This window comes from Melanostigma gelatinosum (genome assembly GCF_949748355.1).
Source record: "Melanostigma gelatinosum genome assembly, chromosome: 4".
Classification (NCBI taxonomy): domain Eukaryota; kingdom Metazoa; phylum Chordata; class Actinopteri; order Perciformes; family Zoarcidae; genus Melanostigma; species Melanostigma gelatinosum.
This window is the reverse complement of record NC_136637.1, coordinates 19,297,385-19,323,080: the sequence shown is the minus strand read 5'-3', so window position 1 is coordinate 19,323,080 and position 25,696 is coordinate 19,297,385. Positions and strand designations below refer to the sequence as shown.

At 43.8% G+C, this 25,696-nt stretch overlaps 1 protein-coding gene across 1 annotated transcript; it reads right to left on the bottom strand.

The window, feature by feature from the left end:
- Window positions 1-1,610: 1,610 nt before the first annotated feature.
- Window positions 1,611-10,881, bottom strand: LOC306776366 (pituitary adenylate cyclase-activating polypeptide type I receptor-like; the record flags this gene model as incomplete). The annotated part of the gene is made up of 13 exons (XM_079267029.1): window positions 1,611-1,985; window positions 2,500-2,541; window positions 2,876-3,005; window positions 3,702-3,793; window positions 3,876-3,945; window positions 4,037-4,097; window positions 4,186-4,339; window positions 4,467-4,599; window positions 5,353-5,450; window positions 5,536-5,639; window positions 5,835-5,945; window positions 6,908-7,010; window positions 10,819-10,881. 13 exons carry the CDS (start codon window positions 10,879-10,881, stop codon window positions 1,611-1,613), a joined length of 1,536 nt encoding a protein of 511 aa, XP_079123155.1.
- Between the last annotated feature and the right edge of the window lie 14,815 nt (window positions 10,882-25,696).

Here is a 25,696-nt window from a genome sequence, read left to right as displayed (position 1 = left end):
ATTTCTTTCCAAAAACAGTGAAGTGCTGTGATGTTTCCGATGGTCTCTACACCTTAACTTCAACCAGTACGACGTTGAAACTTCCTGCAGGAGGCTGTTGAAGAGACTCCGCTTTACAAAGTGACAAAGAGAATCAGTATTACAGCGTGTGGCCTCCACAACAGCCCGATAGACTCTGAAAGTTCATGAGGAAAAAGGAAATAAACAACCGAGTAAACACTGAATTCTCACCAAAAAGAAGTAAACAAAACCACATGGGCAATATGCAACTTCATGCAAACAACTGATCTCGCGACGCTTTAGTCCAGTGCTGAGATTCAACAGAGAGGTTTGTGTTTGTGGTCGTAGTCAGCAAACTGCAGCGCTGTGCACACATCCGAAGACCCTCCGAGTCATCATCTAACCCTGGTATGTTGTTGTTTTTTTCCTCTCTTTTTTTTGGCATTTCACATAAATGTAGAAAATATGTCCTCCTCCTAAACACTGCTTTTCCAAGTTCCACCTGTTAGATCTCAAGATCGAGAAATTTCTTCTCAACATTCCACTGTCTAGTTGTCTTCAACACCCATTATATATCAGTCACAGTTCACACAGGAAACAATTGTTTGTGCCAGTAGTGGGAAATAATACTGAGCTTTCTGAATGAGTTTGGGTCTGACTTGGGGGTCCATAATGTATCAGCTGACCCTTTGCACTATCAACAACAATGATTTGATGGTGAAAAGTTCAATTTCCAACACCGATGTAAGTGTGAACTATCATTCTTTAAATTGTCGTCAACGTATTTAACAAAACGACTCATCTACGGTATTTTCTGTACATCAGGGCGATCAGATTCAAAGCAGCAGAGGCCGAGATATTATGAGTTTTAGTCCAGGGTTTGGGGCAAGCTCCACCGACACTACATTTCCCATAATGCAGCAAACTGGATCTTTTCCAAAGACCCTGCTTGCCTGGTAAATACCCACGTCTTTCAAACACAATGCCCTCAGTTTGTAACAGTTTTTTAGTTTAGAATGTGTGGTTTCCAAGGCCAAGCTAAAATCACCTTGATGACATCACTGTGACATCACTGGGGTTATTTTTACATCACATCACAGCCTAATGAATACTCAACGGGACAATCAGTTGGAGTGCCCATGTAAGGTATTTACATTGCCCAGTGTCTGAAGCGAGGCCTCTTCATTTCACGTCTGTATCTAAAGAGGAATCCAGTGCGTAGTTACAGTCTAAAACACATTTTGAGGAAATTCTGACACTTGAGGACAAATGTGAAAGCTTCCTCAGACAGACTGGAATGATCACCGTGAGAGGGTTGCAGTAATGAACTGGTCCCCTGTGCTGTACAGCAGCAGATAACTGCAGCACCAGACAAAGAGTATATACAGTATATACAGAGAGATAACCATGCTTCTTCTGCAGCCTGACAAAGACACCAGATATACACTAGAGTTCCTAACCGTGCCCTTTGAAGCTGAGCGGCTGTTCAGGAACAGGTGGACCGAGTTTGTGTTCCACCCCTGAACTGGATCAGAGGTCGGGACGTGACGAGATTCATCATTTGGCACCTGACATTCGGGTTCGGTCATGTCTCAGGGGGGTGGGGCGGGTCAGACTGGAGGCTGTTCTGGGTCACTGGAGTTAAGTTGGGTTTCCATCATGCTTTCGTCCGGGTACGGGTTGGGGTACGGGTTGAGGAACGGGTTGGCGAGGCTGGTCATCGGGACGACGGCGGCTGTGGTAGGTCTGGCGGCGTCAGGTCCGGAAGAGGCGCCGGTGTCGCTCAGGTGGCCGGGGTCTCGGCCTGCAGGCTGGACATGCGGATCTGCGAGCTGCTCTTGCTGAGGATGGAGAGCTGCGTGCCCCCGTTCACACCACTGCTCGCCAGCGAAGGATGCCGGTGCTTCAGATCCACAGCAAAGTACCTGTTCACCGTCCAGCTGCGCCATTTCCTCTTGATCTCCGATTGCACCTTGAGGGATGTACTTCACAAGGTCATTATTAATGGACCTCGCTGGAAAGAGACAAGCTCACTGTCCTTCAGTCTCACTCTCGCTCCGTCTGTGCTGTAGCTAAGGCTCAGATTTAGATTCTCACTCAAAAATGTATTTTTCTTAAAGGGAAGCGTTGGTTTAAACCAATTTTGGTGGATTTTACGCCCCCACACAGCCAAAAATATTTTGTATTTCCTTTTGCAAAAAGAATCTGAGCTTTGAAATCAGCCCATATAATAGAAAGTGAAGAAATGATTATGTGCCAGATTGCTCATAACAGTTGAACTACAAATTGCTTGACCAGCAAATTAGCAATATTTTGTTTGAAAATTAGTTTGAAAATATAAACTGAAAATGATGAGCCTCATCCATTCCATGCATTTCAAACCGCATGTAGTCCATGCGGATACGCTGTAGGTCGGTGATGTTGTTATGCATGTTTAATTAAATTGTGCATCAGAAAACTGGTGTAATGGTGTCAGTAATTGTTTTAAAGGATGTTTACCTCTCCATTCAGGAAGCAGTAGAGGACGGCCACGACAAAGCCCTGAGGAGACACAGAGGGTCCAAGCATGCGATAAAAACACTGCCACTGTGAAAACACCTGTGTGAGTGTAATGAAACACTCCTGTGAATAAAAGCAGTACGATCCATTGTTAAATCTGTTAATAGTGTTTCTTTACTCTTTTCTTAATATTTTTGCTTTCAAGCTTCAAGTCAAGTCTAGTTTCGCAGCAGTCAGGTCTAAAGCCTTCGTTTTTGAGTGTACAGTTCTGTTCATGTCCTCCATCCTTCCTTCACTGGCTGTGACAGTAAGCCACCTTTCCCACAGTTTGTATTTGTATTTTCTAAATCCAGGCCATTGACGGAGAAACAGTCACCTGGAAGGATCCGATGCCGAGCTCAAACACCAGACGCTCCCTCTTGCTGACGTTCTCAGGGGAGAAGGCAAACACAGTGTAGTGGATCCCAAACAGAGGAATCAGTAGCAGAGTGGAGCGGGCCAACCTCCTGCAAAATAACACACTCACCATTATGACGAGACTGCAGCATGTGTGTCCTCATTATAATTCGCTCACACAGGACTGACAACAGTCGGTCCCAATGAATTCAACAGCACTTCTTGCATAATGGTTCAGTCATAGAGGTCTCAAGATGTATCAGGAAATACATGCTGCAGGAAAGCAAACCCGGTCCCATACCATCTGTCTGCTAGTTCACACATTTATGTTTGTTTTCATCCCTAGTCCTCAACTGGCAGAAGTAATAATAGTAGCATTAGTGTAGAAAAGGTGGCAACGTATATGTAAGGAGTAGGTTGTGGTGGATGGATGGGTGAAACTTAGAACTTAGACCAGGTTTCAAGATCCATGAAAAGCCTTTTTTTTACACTTAGTTGACTTATTTTACAGTTTGTTCAATTTTAGGCGACAAAACTATCCATACAAATATAAAAACAATATCCATAGCCTACAGTAGGCTACATATACACATACAGTATCTAATGTGTGTCCAGGTTGAGTGCAAATATAATTGTTGGCTAAGGACACACCTGTGTGCTAATGGCATCTGCCTTAAATAAATGCAGACATTTTGTTCATGTGCTCATGAAGTCAGCTTGAAATAATGAGTGTAGCTATCACAACATATCACGCTAATGTCAGGCAGAAAATGATCAAATATAAAGTGAATGTAAAACAGACTTACAGGTAAATACTGGATTCGTTTCCACCGATATCTGGGGACTGTAACTTCTGGACAAGGATGACGATGATGCCGATGAAGAGCACAAAGTTGATCTGTAGAGGAAAAAAATGTCACGTCGTGAATATATCTTTGGTAATGGATGGATTGATTTGATGGAGCAGAGCGATGACGTACCATAATGGAAGCGAGCACAGGTCCCTTGATCACCCACCAGATGGCGGCGTTGTCATTCACGTCCCAGCACCTGAGAGAGCGGAGTGATACGACAACACATTCAGCGCAGGAACAGACCAACTCCAGCAAACAGACACTGATGTCTGCTGTTCGTAACCTACCCGCTATCATCGAAGTGCAGCTTCAGCACCGCCCAGATGGTCACACACACTGTGGGGGTTCCTGTTGTAAATGTGACACAAACATTAATTACGACGCGTCCACCCATCAGATAAGAACTCGGGTGTGCGTGACGTGGTTGTTGTCTCACCCCAACCAATGATGATGTACCAGTAGAAGTATCTCTTTTCAGGGAAGAAGGTCTCCACCAGCAAAGTGAAGAGATATAGACCCTCGATGAAGAGCCAGAAGTAGTTAGAGAGGACGCAGTAGTGGAAGAATATCATCACTGCTCGACACTCCAGCTTCAAAGAGGTAAAAGACAAGAAAAAAGACAAGAAATCCATATGAATGAACAAATCCTCTGCTGCCTGTTAACATGAGATCAGACGGCGTTGTGGGCGTGTGTGCAGGCGTGTCGGTGTTACTCACGGTGTATATGAAGCAGTGCTCGCTGTCCTCTTTGGCGTACAGCACGCCGTCTTTGATGAAGACGGAAATAGCTCTCAACATGAACGACACAAATAGGTTCATGTGGATGAAGTTCCTGGTGCAGTGCAGCTTCCTGTGAAGACAGACAGGAACACACTGAGCATTTTTGTTAAAGAAAAGCACCACATGCAGTGGAACAATACACTGACTTTTGTACTGCTGTAATTCATTACAGTCACATAGCAATAGTAGTGGCAGCGGTGGTCGTGGCAGAAAGTGGTAATAATTGTAGTAATAGCAGTAGTGGTAGTACTGTAGTTGTAGTTGTAGCAGCAGCACTGGCAGTACTAGTAGTAGCTGGAGTCATAATAATTGCAGTAGTAGTATTAGTACTGTAGTGCTGGTAGCAGCAGCAGTATTAGTGATGGTGATAATAATTGATGTAGCGATTCCAGCTGTATTCATACGTCAGTAGTAGTGTAGTACTAACACGTAGAGGGATGATAGTAGTAGTAAAATAATTGCAACTGTACTGGTAGTACCAATAGTAGTATTACTAGTACTAAAAGCTTCTGTATGATATCAAATGACAGGCCTACCAGAGCATCGCTATACATCTGAGCAGGACTTTATCATATGAATCAATGTGTTAACTAAAACTAAAGCAAAACAATCTTCTGTATAATACCAGTCATTTTATGTTTTCACTTTAAAACATCTGAAACACTTTGATTGCCACGCCGTAAAAAAGGGACGTGGACATCTATAAGGAGGGAAAAACTTCCACCACTTCTACTACTTTGTCATGTGTGCCTGATGAACCTGGTGTTTCCCCAGCACCACCCCTCCCAGCTGCAGTACGATCCTCAACCGCCAAACGCCTCACCTGAACCTGCACAGGATGACCATGGCCATGGTGAGGGAGACCAAAGAGGTGCTGTAGCCCACAGTGTACAGAGCCTTCACTGACACATAGTACATGTCCTAAAACACAAGCACAGCAGACACTGAAAAAAAGCTGAGCTGAGCGTTTTCTCGTTGACACAGCTGCAGACAGTGATGTACTAACCAGGTGGCTGCTGTTCCTTTCCTCATACATGCAGGCTTCGATGTAATAAGGAAAGGTCTCTGTCCAGCCGAACTCGGTGCAGTTACGACTCACCTTCCCCAGCTCTGTGGACACAGGACACTTTATTGGATTATGGCATACACAGACTTATTTCTACAGTGAAATCAGGGAGAGAAGCAGACCCGTGTACAATTTCCCATTTCAGCACCTGCATATTTGAAATATTAGGGTAAAATCACACAAGAACAGGGAGCCTAAAGAAGATGCTAACGGTACATGGGAAGTCCTTAGCAACTGACCGTCTTCTTCATTCATGAACTGAGAGAAGAGTTCGGGACAGTTGACCTCGACCACCTCACCAATCCTGGCAGGCTGCCAACACGTCAAGTTGTCCCACATCCACGGACAGCCTGAGAACACAACATGTTTGATTCTTAAAAGCCATATGTTCATTTTGGTGTGTGTGTGGGGGGGGGGGGGGGAGGCCCACTTGCAGCTCATTTATCATTACTTCAAAATCACAGATCCTTGAAACTCGCATACATACGGTGGCTGAAATGTCAGCTCCCATGCCAGCGCCCACTATGAACAAATATCTCTCTTTTTTAGAAAAGCATCTGAGAGAGAGAAAGCTCAGGCCAACAAAGGAAAGACACTATAAGAGATTGTATGCCTTTTATGTGTCTGGTACTCTTGGGACAGTTTCATCGCGTAATCATCCTTCGATGCCCTCTTTGGGACTGGAAAAGTCAAACTTCCTGAGATCTTTAAAATGAAAACGCAACAGTCTTTATATGTAGTTTCTGCTTCAAATTGCATACAGCAGTCGAGGATTCCTTTCAAACCTTGTAGGTGTCTTTTTGGACGACCACTCCAAACCAAAAGAGACTTCTAAACAAGTTTAGGTAGAATTGGCACAAAGCCTCTCACTCAGTTTGATCTTCCCTTCATCCGTCATACAGAGAGTCACTTACTGTGTCTCTAACCAACTCTCATTTGAAGGATCATCATCATGAGATGCTGCCAATTAAAGCTTTGGCGACTCCCTCGCTTGTGGATTGAAATACATGAATTGATTTGCTTTGCCGAATTTCTCTGTTGGCCCTGCATTAGTTAGTTATGCTCAATCATCAAGTCTTTCAAATGATCTCTCTTTGCAGACAAGCAGGTCAGAGTCAAGCCACAATATGGAGAACTATCTCCCACTCATTAGTATGCCAGCCCTGAAGATGTGCTTGTTATTAATCTCTGCGTTTATTATTTTTTTGAATTTGAATGAGGCCATGTTGAAAGTTGTTACAGCATCAACAAAGTAGTTGTTAGCATGAGGGGAAGGGATTAAAGGCTACACAAACACTGCCAACAAGCCTACCAAATTCTGGATCATTCCCAGGATCGTCCGAGGCGATCATCTCCATGCATTTCTCCTGCTCCCTCTTGATCACACAGTTAGAGGGCACCTGTTGATTCGAACCCTGAAAACAACAATAACAGAGAGAGAGAGAGAGAGAGAGAGAGAGAGAGAGAGAGAGAGAGAGAGAGAGAGAGAGAGAGAGAGAGAGAGAGAGAGAGAGAGAGAGAGAGAGAGTCAAGTGGCTGGAGATTACATCAGGGCACAGAGGAAGGACCCAAAGGTAAAATGGACGAGGCGGCTTCATTAGCTTCACCGTGCAGTTCACGCCACAGTGTAGGAGAGGTCTGAGCTCTGGGATCTGTTTAAACACTCAACCAATTAAACAAACCATTTCAGAGCTGCTGGCAATCTCCCCATGCTAACTGGCCCAGAGTAGGGGCATCATTGTCATGAAAACAAGGCCGGGAAGGCTTTTTAGACGGGCGCTTTTCACACTGGGCCGTGCCAGGCGTTACACCCATCTGTTTTTGAAGCAGACACACAGAGGTGACTGTTCAAACTTGTACCGCTCAAGTGGCTTCAACACAATTCGAGGCCAGAGAGTCCCAGAGCTGCGACTCAAGACAAGGAGGTCACGTCCAGAGCCGCTTCCTTCACAGCCCCCCCTGGCAGCTGCACAATGCAGGTCTGACGTCGGGGTCGGGGGGGGGGGGGGGGGGGCTGATGCTGGGCTGTGTCTGGTAAGAAGATGATCTTGTGTCTCTGTGTTGGCGTCAGTCCGGGAGACGCCACGTCACGGCTTTACGAGGTGGAGCCGAGGAGCTGTCGAGCATTCATCCGCTGACGTCAACAGCACCCGCTTGGGATCCACACACTGAGGATTTAGCAGAGCAATAGAGACGCAGTCGTTTCGGGGGCACCGTGTGGAACAAGTGTCGACACACTCTCTGTGTCCACGAATCTGCCCGGAGATGTATGTGCTGCACTCTCTCTAGCAACAGCAGCCCGTCGGCAGGGGTACAGTTTGAATTGAGTGCGCCGGCAGTAAAAGCACAGGTGATGATGTTCTCTGGGTCTGAATGTGGACGATATTCCATCTTAAATCATTCGTCAATTAGTAAGACATTGGAGACACTAGTCAGTCATATTATTGTGTTGGGAAGAAAAAATACAAATAAATAATCAATATGTTTATATCAACAGTTGAAATTACTTCTGGATGTTGAACATAACAACCGTGTGTCCTGAACAAAATTAAATTCCCATAAAACTGAACTGCATTCTGTATTACGTTGCAGTTTTAAACATGTGATTCACCTTGCAAATTGAAACAAAGCAATGCTGATTCATAATTCACAATGCATTAAAGGCTAGGATTGTAAAACAACTTTGTTAAAAGGTCCAACGTACGCACACACACACACACACACACAGGTGTTTTCACTCAGTCCACCTGATTAAGCCTCTGCTCAGGTTCAAGTTTGGTGGAGCTATCTGGGAAGATTTCACCATCACCAAACTCCATGTGACAGTCATTTGTCTTGCCTTTACAGGTGCACCAACTCTACAGAGAGAAGGCCTAATCAGGTGAGATAGGTTCAAACCCCTGTCGACGTGTCATGGAGTGAAACAGTTGGGTCATGGTTATACATTTGCAAACATCAATGCGTTGATAGATCACAATTGTAAAGTGGTATTGTGCTGATAAATGTTTCATTTTTTGAGATTTCAACTAAAAAGAGTTGAGCGCATTCATTACTCATAATTTAGGTGATAAAAAATATGAACACTGACTAGCAGCACGAGATCATGAGCCCTCCGGTGTTAAAGGGTCATTATCCTGCCGTTTCATGGCTTTATGTTAAAGCCTCTCCTTCATTCTTTGGCACTGAATGCTGCCAGCGAACATCAATGGTTGGTGCAGATCAAGTGCGTATGAACTTCATTTGTACGGGTTACTGATGGGTGGGAGCAGCAGGAAAGCCTAACGCACTGTGACTCTTGGAAAGTACAAAGAGAAGTTTCTGTGTTTATTCCTCTGTTTAATCTCCTGCGACTTGTTATTTTGCATCTTTCTGCCCTATATCACTTCACAATATCTAATTAGGTCAAACTGTGTACCGCCAGGATGCTCAGCTTCACACTACATGTTTGTGTGTGTGTGTGTGTGTGTGTGTGTGTGTGTGTGTGTGTGTGTGTGTGTGTGTGTGTGTGTGTGTGTGTGTCTGCTTCATATATTTAAAACCAGTCCGGCTGCTTAACTACATTATATTATGCGATCGTGTTCACTGACACAATCAATATCATATGAATTGTCATCAATGCGATTCATTAGTTTTGGGTGTTAAAGTTGCAGTGTGTAGCATTTAGGGGGATCTATTAGCAGAAATTAAATCATATATATCTTTTCATTAGTGTATAATCACCTGAAATTAAGAATTGTTGTCTCTTTGTTTGCTTAGAATGTGTCCATATCTACAAAGGGAGCGGGTCCTCTTCACAGAGTCCACCATGTTGCACCGCCATGTTTCTACAGTAGCCCAGAACGGACAAACACTGGCTCTAGAGAGACCCTGTCACATTTGTACGCTACACCTGAAGGCCACCGTAGTGCACTTGCAGGCTTGGAAATGGAGGGGAGAGAGGAGAGGTGTTCATTTGGATGCAATCTGCAACCGTAACACTAGACATCATTCAATCCCACACACTGGTGGAAATCGAATGAAAAATGTCGGTGGCATATCCAACCCTGACTGAGGAAATGTTTTGTCTATTTGAAGCTAGAATAAATTGATTGCTGCTGCTGTTTGCAGCTTTCATCCAACTGCTTTCTAGTGAGGACTTGGTACAATATTCAAAAAGAGGCGACATGAAAAAAGACGTGGTTATTTATATTCAACCGGACCATGAATCTTTTACTTTCTGCTTTGAAATTCATATTGATGGAGGTTAGACCTCTTCTCTCGGCTGTGCCGACATCATCTCCGACAGAAAACTTCAAGTATGGGGGAAAGGCATTTGAAAGCTAAATCCATGACAATAAATTGAACTTAAGCTCATCTCCATTAAATCAGAAATGTTCTGTTCAAAAGCTTTAGGCATGCTGACAGAGGACTCAGGGGGGACCGCATGACGGTGAATCATCAGCCTGCAGATCTCTTGATATCTGGCTTAACTCTGCACATGTGTTTTGGCAGTTTGTTACAGTTTTCATGTGCTTTTTTTTAAATGGTCAAAAGCAGTATATTAGTTTGTCGCACATACGTACTGCTATGGTTAACCCAAACATCTGTATCACATGAAAACATGCTCAGTTTGACTGGGAGCACAAAGCATAACTCGCCCAGTATATCAGTAGTTAGTGTATGCCATTTTTCATTTCCAACACTTTGTCCATCCGAACAGCTCTCTGATTGTTTTCGTACAACTTGCAGCTGTCGTCCACCATCTTCCCTTGAGCTCATCCCTCAGTTTCTCAGAGAACCCTTCAGCTCAAGGGTGATGACTCACATTTAACAACAGCTTTGCTCACAGCTTTTTATGGGGAGGAGAGGAGAGGAGAGGAGAGGAGAGGAGAGGAGAGGAGAGGAGAGGAGAGGAGAGGAGAGGAGAGGATGGAGGACCTTCTCCTTCGTCAAAGATTTAACAGACAGGAATAATGCTGAATAAATAATGAGAGCACATCCTTATCCATCGTTCCTGCCTGTCATTGAATTATTGATGCAGACACTCCATACGCTTACTTCAACTATCTGTGAACGAACATCAGGCCTCGACACCGGTTTGCTGAATTTATTCATGTAAAGCTCCACCTGTTGCCGTGTCGGTTTGCACGCTGACTCACACACAGAAACTGAAGGCAGATTATACATCGTATCCTTTAAAGGTAGAATAAAAAGAAAGAAAAAAGACAATTCAAAGAAGCTCACCGAGGGTAAGAGGAGGAGGAGGAGGAGGGTGAGGATCAGCGGGCTGACGTTAGCAGCAGACATGTTGTGTTTCTCAGTTTCCTCTCAACATGGAGCTCTGAAAGCCGGACAGACGGACGCAACAGGACAGGTCAGCTCACCTTCCCACCTGAAACACACAAGAGTGTGGGACATCAAGACGGTTTGTCCACATTTCCTCAACATTATGTTGGACCAGGACATAAACATGACATTACATGAGTATTCTTTCATAAAAGCTCTCTTTGAGTGTTTGTGTACATCTCACCAAACACACTGTCTGTGTTCAGCTCTTTAGTTTCACTCCTGCACGTCTCTTTCGAGATATCAGCCTCATTTTACTCTTTACTGATCGCATTCAGTTGTATCTGAACTGTTTTAAGTTGCATCTGATGCAAACAGAGCACTGTTGTGAAGAGGTTATAGGAAATGCAGTTTTACTTTAATCTCAGAAAATGTTTAGAAATATTAGATACTTTGTGAGAAGAAAAGTTGAACATGATAACAAAGCATGCCCTATCTCACAGCGTTTGGAATTCCTTTCAAAATTCCTGGACCAACATCAAAAAATGAATCCCTTGTAGCTCGGCACCAGTGATCTCAACTCAGTTTGTTTAGTTGTTAGTTTAGTTTCATAATCAAAGTCTTTAAAAAAAAAATATATATATATAAACATTTTCTAATTCCAGCTTGTCAAACATGAGTATTTGCTGCTAAATATCTAAACTAAATATCTTTGCATTTTGGACACTTGGTTGGGTTTTTTAGGAGACATGTTTGACATGTTAGAGACTAAAACAGCAGATGATGGAAATAATTAGTTGCAGCCATGCATTTGTCACTCTGACTTTTCCATTGAGTTTACACTAAAATGCAGTTTGAAAACCCAACAAATAATACTACGAATGTTGTGATTCCCTTTTGCTAAATGTTCACTTGCAACTGCAGGGATGCTATTGCAAAGATGTTGTCAGCCTATCAAACGATTGGCTTTTCAAATGGTACATGTGAACGCAAAGCATGTCAAGTCGCGTGTCTTCGATGAGCCCGTGTGCATGTATCTCATCGCTGCAGCCTGACTGCAGGCCCGGGGAGGGGGGGGGGGGGCTCACATGAGCAAAGCCAAGTAGCAGGACTGAGCAGTCGGGCCGCGTCCCACAGGGAGAGCTTGGCAGCTTAGCATTTTTTACCAAAACCCTGCCAGCAGCAAGCCCCTCCTCCTGCCGTTGTCAGGAGCAACAGCTGAGAGAGCTGCTGAGTTTGGATCTGAACTGAACCACGTGGACCTGGAACTTCCTTCTGCTCTGTCTTCTGCTCTGCTGTAAATAGGTTCCATCCCATTTCATGATGTGCTTCAGTTTTTAAATGATGGCAGACATTGAACCTTCATGGGAAATAAACTCAACCTTCCAGTGTGTTTTTCAGTGGAAACATACACCTTTCTACATGCAAACTCAGCACATTTGCTTTGCGTCCTGCACGCTGAATATTAATACCTTACAGCCCCACACAGACAGAACCTTCATTCATATTTTTGCTCGAGTGAGTCACAGAAGGACACACAGACACACACACACACACACAAAACAACATAAAAATAACAAGACACAACATGAATGGGAGTCTGCAGCTTTGCCAAGGCCACCATAACGGCTGCTGATGCTCTTCAAGAGAAAAGCTTTCATGGGGAGTGCTCGAGCACAAACTGCCATTAATTCACTTCCAAGGAAAATAAAAGATGCTCGCATGTTACAAACACCAAGACACTGATGGTGTCTCACCCTGCTACAGTTGGAATTGTCTCAGTGTGTGTGTGTGTGTGTGTGTGTGTGTGTGTGTGTGTGTGTGTGTGTGTGTGTGTGTGCATTTAGCCACATTTGAGTGGCTAAATGCAGAATGAGAAGGATGTCCTGAAAGAATAATGTATAGACTCAAACAAATGAATCAAATGTATTCTGGGGACCCTCTCCTCTCCTCTCTTCTGGGCATCAACCTCTATGAAAACGTAAAGAGCAGGTACCAGATTGTAAACCCAGATCCAAGTGAACAAAGAAAATAGTGGACACAACGTCGGAAAAATGCAAATATAGCAAGGCGAAGCACCAAGCCATTGTGTTCACAGACTGTAACCGACAAGTCCTTCTAATTCTGCCTTTATCCAAGGCCAAGGCCCAAGACCCTAATTGGCTCAAAAGTCTCGCTGCATATCAGTTTTTTGGGTCATTTAATCAAAGTGAATGAGCACAACTTAAGTATATCAACAAAAATCTTGAAATCTAGTTTCATAATCTATATACTCATTGATATTGTGCTCATAAATAATCCTAAAGTTGTGTTTAGTCAAATTCACAGTAAATTAATTGCAATACAGACAACTTATGGTAACATGAAGTGAAACGCACATTGATGAGAAAATGTAAGATGGTTCCACTGAAAATAGCATTTTGATATCGAAACATCAATACGTTTTGAGATTTTCTGTTTAAATCATCATTGTGAAAATGTACATGGACACATACACACACACACACACACACACACATGTATGTTGTCCAAAAAGCTGTGAAAACTATCGCCCACAGGATTCGCAATATCTGCTCTGTTTAGAATGTACACATATATGTAGGTTATGTTAATATATAAATATGTTTATCGTAACCCACAAGTTGAAGTTTAAAATACTTCAGGAAGTGTGTGTGTGTGTGTGTGTGTGTGTGTGTGTTACTTGTTACATAGTGAGGACCGAAGCTTTGACTAAGTGAGGATATTCTGGCCAGTCCTCACTTCTTCAAAGGCCTGTTTGAGGGTTAAGAGTTGGTCTTAAGATGATTCAGGTTAAAATTAGGTTTTGGTTTAGGTAAGGGTAAGGGCTGGGGTCAGGCATTAAGCTAAGGTTTGGGTAAGGGGCTCGGGAGAGCATTATGTTCGGGAGGGTCCTCAGAAAGACACAAATACAGGAATGTGTTGGTCTGTGTGTGTGAATGTGTCTTTGTGAGTATGTGCGTGTGTGTGTGTGTGTGTGTGTGTGTGTGTGCACAGCAGCTGCTCAGGACTCTCCTCCCCGAGCTGTAATCAGTGGCTTAATGATTCTCAGCGGCTTTCATGTTCAACGCTGTCAGCTCGAGTGTGTGTGATGTTTGATGCTCCGTCTAAAGAGCACACATGCACACACAAGCATGTTCACTCTCCAAACGAAACATTTTAGCTTCATGATAGCACCAACAGATGCTCATTGCAAAGTTGCACCCAAGAGAGGGCGGAAGATAAACGAGGAAGGACATCAAAAAGAAAAAAGAGCGGCGGCTGAGAGAAGAAGAGGGGTTCCTCAGGAACGTGTGGAGTGTTTGTGTTGAGAGAAACAATCCCTCTTGGGAGAAGAGGAATTATTTCTCTCAGGAATAAGCGGGAAAAGAGGAGCGGGGGCCTTTTTTAATGACCACTCACCTACAATGCTGCAGCACTGACGAGAGAAAAGTCTTCATGTTTGCTTTCGGTGGGACACTATAGGAGCAGTTTTGATCTGGTCAGGCTTCGACAGCTGTTGTGGCCTGGGGCATGACGGCATGCCCTGGCTTATCCCCCTCGACTCACTAACAGACCCTTAACTCCAAACTCTTCTTCTCTTTCTACCGCTCATCTTCACATCAACACCACCTGCTTTGTTTCTTCAGAAGAAATGCAGAAAGGAGAAGGAATTCTTCTCTGTGCTGCTCCAAGAATCATCGTCTAACGTGTTACACTGGACTGTCTAATTCCCAGAGAATCGTGTAGGGCAGAGTCACTCATGCCTCCGACTCTATATTTAGCCCAAGGAATTATGGGAGGAATTAATATACACGGCTTAGTCTTCATTATTTTGGGGTGGGAGAGAGAGAGAGAGAAAGAGGGAGAGAAGGAGGACGGGAGAGATGGAGAGAATGTTAAAATTAGCCCGGTTTCTTCCTCTCATGTCCCATTTTTCCCACAATTCACTGGGGGGGGGGGGGGGCTACGTAGTCACGAGACTGAGGCAAAGACAATTTGAAACAAAAACAAAGGTAGAAATAACGTCACACATCATCCTCAGAGACTTACATAGCAGATCCTGCCAGATTCCCTCAACAAACCAAGTGTTTACTCAAGTAAGTACAGAATTAATGTTTTACTCGGGAACTTGTGTAAGAGCCTGAGAAACAGGCAATATGGTAATGCTTGATGAACTTGATCAAGATAGGGTGATAATATACCGGTAACCTGATTGGAGTTCATAAAATGTTTAATCTTGATAGATAGATAGATATAAACTTTATTCATCCCCAGGGGGAACTTCGTTAAAGATAGAAAATAGATATAGAAATAGATATATTGATGATATAATCAGTCAATTTTCCTAAAATTCTTTTATGTTTATGCTATACTGCAACAATCATCTATTGATCTCCAGTGGTAGTGATGTAAATGAAGTATTAGTGGGGCAGCCCTGTGTCATAGAAGAAGTGTTGATCCAGTAACAATGATTTACTATAAATATAATGCTGGGTGGATTATGTCCTCTCACAACTTAATGAGGAAACGCTGCTAATCAGCATCACTATGTCCAGCATCCAGCAGCAAAAGTGAACTGCAGCTGTGTCCTGTAGAGGCCCGCTGATCGACTCAGTCCGCACAGCTGACCAGCAATATTGTTGCTCTGACTGTTGGTAAAACTGTGACCTCCCATCAACATTACTGGTTGGGCAGGCAACAAGAGAGAGAGAGAGAGAGAGAGAGAGAGAGAGAGAGAGAGAGAGAGAGAGAGAGAGAGAGAGAGAACCATTTGTTAAAGGTAAGTTCTTTATTGAAAACTAAAGCTCCTTAGCAACATACAAGTTAAAGTTTTAGAGTTTTGATTTCTGTTCATCTCACAGTCAGGGCATAGTGTGGTTATTATGGCAGTATCTTGGCACAGTGAGGTTCAAAGTACAAGAGATGATGAATGCATGATTATTGGATCACTGAATCTGAGCTTTAATAATGGCCATCAGACCTTTTTAAAGCACACGTTTTGACTTATAAAAGCAAGGAAACCACAGGTGTAATTGCTCATTAATTATTTAAACATTGCTGATACTTTGCACCGCCACGTCCCTCAACACATGTTTACATCAGGCCAAATATTAATATATTTATATATATCGCTCCAAATATGCAGTCAATGTCCTTTTGCAACCTAAATTTAACACAAATAAACAGAAAAAAAGAACATTTGAATTCTCAAGAGGAAATAGATTTAGATTTTCGGATCCTCTGGCTGCTCATGTTTCCTGTCACGATAGACTTCTTTGTAATGTCACCGTGTTCCCAGAGCTCAGCTATTAATGATGTTATATCGTGCTATGAAATGCAAATAAGACTCAAGCTGAATGTTGAAAACAAACAAAAAAAGGTGTTTTCATTAGCCGTGAGAATTTGAGGAAACACACTTTGCTGCTCGGTCAACCTTTATCCATTTGACATTGTAGTTTAAATTACATTTTGATTCATCAGTTAATTAATTTGAAAGACTGATGAAGGCAATGCAAGTATACACATATATTGTTAGTCCTAATAACGTGCCGCCTTTTGCATCAGCATCCATAACTTGATGTGACTGAATAACACTCGGCCCATGCGTGATACTGGTTGTGTTAAAAGGTTGCTGTGCTGAGACTGGGCCCGACGCCTAATGTCCTCTCCTCCCTCACGCTCTCCCTCCTCGGCTGCTCAGGCCAGCCAACACAACAAGGCTAATAGGGACATTTAAATGTCAGCATCACAGACATCTAAAGGAGAGCTCTTCCCTCACATATGCTGGGAATGTTTTTACCAAGATTTTAGCAGCAGCTTGTTAATGACATGTCCGTCCTCCATAAGTCAAGCAAATCTAAACAGGATTCTGTGGTTTGCCTCATACGGACCAGATGTGAACTGAAAATTTAAACAAAAAAAGAATTGCAAACACGGTGTTGTCTTTTTCGGTTAATCTGCTCAATCATTCAAAACAGCTCTCACAGACGCTCAGTGCAAGCATGGATCTCATTGTTGTTCTTTTACAAAGCCATTTTTTAAACCTGCACTTGTTTGCCCTCGAATATGGATTAAGGGCGGATGTGTTGCTCATTCATCGCTCTTTATGAATGAGGCTGCAGCTGAGCATTCAGAAATGTAAACAAATAGCTCAACATGAGCCTTTTTGTCCACCAATCTGCAGCAGTCGATCCTGAGATATGGGTTACCCGGAAAAGAAACAGCAGGAATAAGTAGACACTTCTTGGGCCAGACATGAACAGTAAGCATTACGTAGTGAGGGAGCTGAGGGAAAACTCACCTCTGTCAAACTAGAGCAGATAACTGAATAAGAACGGCTGCGATTGGCCGGCTGTTTTAACCCTCCAAACTGTCCAAACACAAGCAGCAGAGAAGAAAAAGCAGAGGTTGTGATTCAGTAACAGCAAGATGCCTCACAAGGTCACTCACAGTTTTCACTTAAAGGCCTAAATTGCATAGATCTTCGGGAATACAAGAGCCCAAATACTACATCCTTAAATGCATGAAGAAAGGGGTCATATCTACGTTATTGTTGGGTAATTGGAACCCTGTGTTACAGGCCTGCTGTGTGTTGATCCAGGCCTGTTTCAATGCATGTATTATTATGAATGGCATAGACTAGACACACAAGGATGTTGGTAGCCTATCACCGTCAAAGCGCAATGTAACATTGAGTCGAACATTATTAGTGTCCAGGCTTGCACCTCATTATTATTCAGTAACCACCCAAACATGCTTATGAAAGGCTGAGCCTCCTCCTGCATATGGACACATGGGCTATTTGTCAATTTGCTGGAGAGCATGTTGTGGATATGAACGGGCTCCTTTCCTCTATTAGCCCCATACAATGTGTTTCTGTTATCTCACGCTGGATGCACATTGTGCGGTTGCAGTAGGCTAATTGCGCAAACTGCGCGCTGCGAGGAGCCGCTGAAGGGAAGAAGGCACCTCCTCACTGAGCCCACGGGCGATACATGCCGCAAGATCCCGGCACGCTTTATTTCCATCCTCCCAGACACCTGTCAACATATCCACGTCCGCGCAAAATCGTGACGTTGAATTCGAGACGGTACAATTCTAATTCATGCATTTTTGCAGAATCTTACCATTGTATCGATATTCCTCCAAAATGCAACTCCTGCTCTGTGGATACCTCCGGGCCGATGAAAGGCTGCGCTCTCAGCAGGGGACAAATCAACCCTCACAGGGCTGCGGAGGGACCAGACTCCCCTCCCCGGTGGCTCCAGGCAGCACAACTTCCACCTGAAAGGCAGTTTGGACGAAAGGTCGGGGACTTCCAACCGGGTCAAAAACGCCACGAGTTTCTTTTTGAATGAAAATTCCGATTTCCCTATCAGTGTGCGATGTGTATTTCGAGCAATTCTTGCTGCCCTGCGGATGGCTGCTCGCTTCGCCCTCCACAGAAGAATGCACCGCGCATTACAACTAACTCTCTCTCTCTCTCGCTCTCTCTCTCTCTCTCTCTCTCTCTCTCTCTCTCTCTGCTACACAAACACACGACACATGCGCGTGAGGAAGCCCAAATCCAATTTTGTACGATAGATGTGAGACTAAATGAGAGCCTAAATAATCCGGTCACACCAGATACAATGCAGAAAATGATGTGGATGTGCTGTGGTGCAACATCATGCACAGTGTGCGTGCGTGCGTGTGTAAGTGCATGTGTTAGTGTGTGAGGTGTAATGGGTCACCAGATTACAGTAAACCACAGATCAGGACCAAGGACAGCGACCATCATAATTGTATTCACTACCAGAAATGAAAAAAATATATATACTACATATATCTATAAAATCATCTAAAATCAAGACATTCTGTATTGGGTCCTCACTGCATCTGTGAAGAATTCAGCAAAACTGGAAGGAGGCTTCAAATGACCTGGGAAATTCATCTTTTCTATGGGAGTGCCTCCAGCATCTGCAATGCAGGAGGCTTATCAGAGGGAGTGGAGCATGGACATGATGTGAACCACATGTTACCACCTATGTGAGATACTGGACTGATGTGTCGAAGGCTTCACTTTGCTTCAAACATGCGAGTTTGTACTGAGCGTTGTCACAAGGTGTCTGAAGGAGAAAGTTTGTATCGGGTGAAGAGCCTTCTGTCATAGGGAGGGTCGACATCGCAGCGTGAAGCGAGCGTGTTTGTTGGTTGTGAAAGATGTCGAGAGCAGCAGATGGAGGATGCGCGTTGACTCATTGCTCTGCGATTCACGGGACCATCATCGCACAGTGTGAATGCCTCACAATTCATAATGGGCTGTCTGCTGTCTGACACGGATTGAGAACAAGATCTTATTTGACCCCCTGGCGCACAGTGTGGCGTGATATGAACCTGCAAGATCTCTGTAATGTTTCTCTCTGACATTGTTTGCAGAGGCTAGCTCAGGTGGTAGAGCGGGCGTCCATCAATCAGAAGTTTGACCCCTGCGGTCTACGTGTCTCTGCTATCAGTGTGTGTGAATGTTTACCGCTCCTGATGAGCAGGCGGCCTCTTGTGTGGAAGCCTCTGCCGCCACGGTATGAATGGGTGAATTTACCTTCAAAGCCTCCTGTATCCTTAAACCAAATGCTCGTTGAATCATGTGACAGCGGCTGAACCCTCTTTTCGGCGGGTGAGAAGGGGAAATGGGGACAGTTTCTAGTAAACGCCACAAATTCCTTTGAAGAGAGGCCGTCCAAAAGTGTGCGCTGTTATCTCCATTTGTATGCTTTCTGGTGTTGCAACAATAAACACTGCACTGCAAACGCTGCTCTTGGAGAGGGATCGGGGAGGCAGTGGGATGCAGCCAGGCCGAGGCCACGATGGCATGCTTTTCACTTCCACTTTGGTCATTTCTGAACAAGCATTGTGTCTTTAGGCATGATCAAGCAACATGTAGTGCAACATGCAAAGCTTCCGGTACCCTTTAGACAGCGCTCTCCACCGCCATCATCAATACACCCTAAAGATGGGATGTTGGAAGATGGTGTTCATCCCATCAGTATAGTTCTGTGGGTAATCTATTGACAACACCTAATGTTGCTTATACTGTAATTTGTCACATATTTATAAATCACAATCGATGTGATTCACAATGCTTGTGAATGCTTTTTGGGAATCTCAATCTTTATACTACTAACAGTTATGATGATGCATGAACAGAGGTGGAGGAGGAGGAGGAGGAGGAGGAGGAGGAGGATGAGGATGAGGAGGAGGAAGAGTAGGCCTTTAGAAGAGTGGCTCTAAAAATATATTCTCTCTATCTTACTCGCTTGCTCTTTGTGATTGATGTATGACTCTTCTCATCTACATTTCAAAATGAAAAGCAAACAGAGATGTAAATCCTTTGGGAATAGAGACTGAACACACGTCTAGCATTCCCCACTGTAAATAAAAAACACTATTTTAATCAACTCAAGCAGTGGTCAGCAAATATTACTAATACGCTCTGGTAAAATAGTCTGTTTTCGTCTTTGCAAACCTGCTTATTCTCGGTGCTTTATGTCCTTTTTTAAATGTATCATTATTGGTTTTTATTAGCTGCCAGATCATTTACAAGAGATGATTACAAATATTTGATGTCACACCTGTTTGGACAATTATACACCAAAAAAATCTAAAGAAAAACAAGAAACTACAAAAAATGAAAGAAAAACAAATTCAAATAAATTTCCATCAGATTAATCATGTTAAACACTTTTTCATCCCAACTTGCTGGGCGTCACTTTCTAACGTGCTGGTCAGCCCAGCGCAGCAAACTATGACGCTCCACTACGGTCACAGAAAACACGCAGTTGACGTTGTGAATTCAAACAACAACACTTGAGCAACAGAACCACTTTAATCAGGAGAGACATGTCAGAAGAAGAAGAGATAATAGTTTATTATTAGCAGATGATATGTCTTGACAGAGTCTTTGGCACTTGGACTCTACAGGGACATTTGTAATCGAGGGGCGTCCGCTCTGAGCAGCAGCAACATAAATCCCCTTATGGAGACTAGACACTGGTGGTGGTGGCCGATGAGGCTGATAGAATGATGAGTTGATGAGTTGATGAATATGATGAATCTGCGAAAACTGGGCGGAGATGGAGAGGTTGAGGGGCGAGTGACAGCAGCAATACTGAAGGTAGAGAGACGATCGTATTTAAATGAGACAGCAGCAAGATGATAAGCTCAACGATGTCATTAGTTTGCTGTGCTATTGGATAGAAGAGACCAGCTGATCTAAACAGCTGATATCATGATTAACAGCCCCAAACAATGACAGCAAGGAAATAATGAGTGAGCATGCTTGAGGAGTGAATGGCAGACGTATGAGAGATAAACTACGGGCCTAAGCATACAAGAGTCTTCCTGACTGAACGTACGCTATAAAATAAAATGTAAACAACGAAACAAAAGTATGGAAAACGAACACGAACACCGGTGTCCTGGTTGAAAGTCCTGTGTTTGTTCGACCCTCCCACCCTGTGTGTGTGGTCTTTTTTCTTTATACTCCATCACACGTATGGGTTTACCCTGTAGCTACTTAAGCCTGTTGCGTCTCATACAGACGATAAAGGGCAATACTAATACCAATAATACTCTATAATACAATACAACTGTTAAAGATCAAATTGAACAATTACATAATATAACGCTGGAAGTATGAAAAATTATAGTTGTAATGTTACTTTATTTGATTTATCCAACATTTCTCACCTTTACAGTGTCTGCAGACATGAAAAACAATAGGTGCATTCCCTATATGGCATATTTTGCAGGCATCAATTACGAGTAACAAACAGAACTATGAACACCACAAGATAGTTGGGAGGACAAATAAAGTCAGTCCACCTTGACCATGTATTGATAAATGCACATTTTCTTCCACAAAGTGCACCGGATTTCACTTGTTTTCGTCGACTTCCAATTTTCTTAAGAAGATCCTCACCACCGCCGAAAATCTGAGCTGCGTCTGATTTCTCTTTTTCATCTCACCCTCATGCTAAAAGTCAGTGGATTTCATTCTACTTGCATTCCCCATCCTGCCGTCGTTCAGCCCTCCCACACAGTGTGTAGTGCTGACTCAGGCACCTCAAGTCTGCCTTCATCTTCCACCCCGAGATCACTATATGTCTCATAAGTAGTACGTATGTTTATCAACACACACACACACACACACAGGCTGGCCACTCAGAAGAAATCATGATCGGGAATTACGCATCATCACTAATTGATCCTCTTTTTTAATTCTGACAATGGAATAATATGCTGCTGTATGGCGTTGCCATAGCAACTGGCCCATTTCAATGCAGGGCGATGTGGAGTGCTGCTTGAAGAAAAGGGGGGGGGGGACGTGGGGTAATTGGGGATGTTTTGGTGGCAATGGGGGGTTGGTTTCTAAGGATGTGCGTGGAGAAGGGGGGTTGTGAGCTGCCTGAAAGGAAAGAAAGAGTTAAGAGAAAGAAAATGGTCTCAATGCATTCAGAGCATTCGGACAAAAAAAACACCCGTCAAGCACACTGGCGGCGACAAAAAAAAACCTCAATCCATCAAAACATGAAGAGCCGAGGGGTGGAGCTCGGATTTGCACAAGAAAACAAATCTATTTTCAATTCATAATCATGCTGACGCTGGAATTAAAGGGACTGAGCTAAGACTTGGATCAATCTCACCTCAACTGCAAGCTACTGACACCGGTACCTCTGCTCAGATCCATAGTTCACAGATATTTCTCCAGCAGAGAAGAAGAAACACCTTGAGCACCTGATTGATTGACGCCTAGTTCTTGTGAGCTGCAGACCCAACCCTCTAAATCAACACTCACTGTTATACCAACAGAGAAGCATAAATCAATACCGTCTCCGTGTCCTGAAGCCTGTAACCCCGCCGTTAGACACTCTGGCAGATTTACAAACTACGTATCATTAGGGAGGTATTTAGTAGCTTATCATATTAAAACACGGCTACCCAAAGGCTCAAAAATGCAAAATAATGCAATGTCCTAGAGCGAAGATGCATACAAGTGCTATTCATAGATCTCAATTCCACTTCCACGCTTTGTCTGCAGCTCAGTTCTTCTCAGCTCAATTGAATTCATCTCCTTTAAGCTGGACAGACGCTCATGGTTTTTTTAAAGCGTTTTCTTTGCCTTCTGATCAACCTTTTCTGCACGGCCAAAACATGGGGACGCCACAACAATGTAGACAAAAAAAAGACAAAGGCAGTGATTCAGTTTCCTTTAAATCGCAGCACCTTCTCGATCAAGATTAGCCACCACGTGAAAAATATAACTAGATAACTATTAAAGCGGGTATAGTGTTGACCATGTTGGTCATCTTAGCATGCTAACACTTGCTAATTAGCATTGAACACGAAGCTCGCTTAAGGCTGATGGTAATGTCATAAGTTTTGCAGATATTTGATCGAAAAACAAATTATCGGACAAAGTCAAATGTGACCAATGATGGATCAGCAATGTCAAAAGGATTTATCCTCGTGCGTATTATGGATAGCTGTCCCAAATTGCATGGCACTCTGTCAATTTTCAATACATTTTAAAAAACAATTTCCATTCCTGGAGCAACACGTTCTCACTCCCAACCCGTCAAACACCAACTCTTGGACAGTGCCCCTTGGCATCGGAGATCAACGCAACAGACACCCCTTTAGTGTTCGTTAGCGTTAGTCTTCGACCTGTCAGGACGGCGTTTCAACATACGCTTTTAACATGTATAGCGTCTTTTCAAATTAAACTTCCATCTGCATGGAGAGTTAGATTTCGGCGACAAAAACAATTAGGTTCAGGCAAAGAGTGCGGTTGATGTTGACTCAAGTCACTACCCAGTGACAAAGGAGTCACGTATCGACTCACGTGACGAACAACTCAGGTGACAAAATGTCACCGTTTACTCTTAGTTTTGCACGGGACAGGCCGCTAGCATTTCACAAGTTAGGCATGAGAATGGGTTCCTTGGATTCATCTCGAACAGGCACACTATAATTCGTAACAGATCTTTGTACAGCAGCTTTTGGAAAAATTAGATCATGAAACTGCTCAAACTGCAAGCCATGTTGACAAGACAACAAGACAATGCTTTGAATCTATTTTAGTTCGACATTAGACATCCATTTAATTGTCCAACAGCCACACTGTTGATGATTTAGGAACATTAATTCTGCTTCCATGCATCCCACGCTGTTCATATCTGATCTGTAATGCTGCACATTAGGGCAGGATTGAATGAGGTTAGGGTTAGTCGTGCTATCAGGGAGATGAACACTGGATGGACCACTGTGAATGTTCGGGAATGTAAACATAAAGCATCTGTCCCTCTCCGCCAGCAGGTCCTCCTCATCACGCTGTAGCAATAACAGCGATTGGAATCACCATGGCAACAGAATTTCTACCTGCAAGCAAGGCTGCGGAGAAGCTGGAGGAGGAGGAGGAGGAGGAGGAGGAGGAGGAGGAGGAGCGTTGGAGAGTCAGTGGGAAAGAGAATTAAAAAGAGGGCCGGGGCCCCTCATAACAGAGCGTGATTTATGAAGGTCTGGGAGGGAACATTTACAACACGTCCACTTCACACACTGAAAGAAAAGGATCTGAGGCATTAAAGGTCAGGAGGCCATTCAGCAGGATTCATACTCTCTCTTCGCCCCCTCTTTCTTCTTCTCTTTAACCCAATTTTTTTTTTGTAAAAACGTTTCCTCTTCTCGGTTGCCCTGTTGCAAACAAACTGGTCCCTGTGACAAAAGACATGTTATATATCGGCTTTATTCAAGAGGAATTTATTCCTTTTTTTATCTGATAATGTGAATGAATGACCATGCCTCACCCTAATCCCAGTTCCTTACGCCAACCATACGTTTCCTTCCCACAGGACCAGCAGAGGGTTGAACCTGATCACAGCCTGGAGGAATGTAAAGGCCACTGTTGTATTCAGGGCATAACTGGTATCTTTGGCAATTGTTTTTCTATTTGTCAACATCAATTGCCATTCTAAATTATTACTCACGCTAACTTGACTGGGTAACACGGGCCTGGAGTCAACTGATGTTATGTCAGTGGACTTCGTCAATGAAATCCGCACTGCACAGAAAATGGCTCACAAGTGAGCGATTGCTCTCGATTGAGTGATTGCTGAGTGTTAACAAAATGGCCCTTCAGTCTGATTATCAGGCTATATCTTATTCAGGCCTCCCGCTGACACATGTGTGAATTAAAGGGTGAATTCAACAAGTCATGGCTGTCTTTTCAACAGCTCCTCGCTCTGAACTGTCCTCGTGTTCTCTCACCAGCCTGCACCTCTTGTTTTCTTTGCTGAGTGAGCGAATCATCCTCTTCAGCGAGAGTCTCGTCCAGATCAATGGAGTTCTCCACATGGGTCCTCGAAAACCTCCCCGCTCTTCCTCCTCGCTCTGCCATTGCCATGGAGACTCCAGCGGCAGCGGCCTCGCTGCGCGGCGGGACTTGTCGGAGACACGCAACGCTTCCTAGTGGTCCCGCAGGCACACATGGATACATACACTGACAGTTCTTCAAGGAGATGAAAGAAATAGATTATTCTACTCCTCCACTGTACAGCTCTTTGCCACCACTCCTTTCACCCAGTTGCTCACCCTTTTGCGGTCCAACATTTATTTTCTCGGCTTTCTGAGAGGCCCCCCCGGCGTTACAGACAGCTTTAGATTTCCCCAGTGTCTGCTGGGTAACAGGTTTAAGACAAGTTCGCACAGTGGCAGTGAAGTGGAGAGGGGAATATAGAGGACTGGGATGGTTGCACACATTGAACAAGCCGACCACAATAATAAGTAAATGTGACGACGA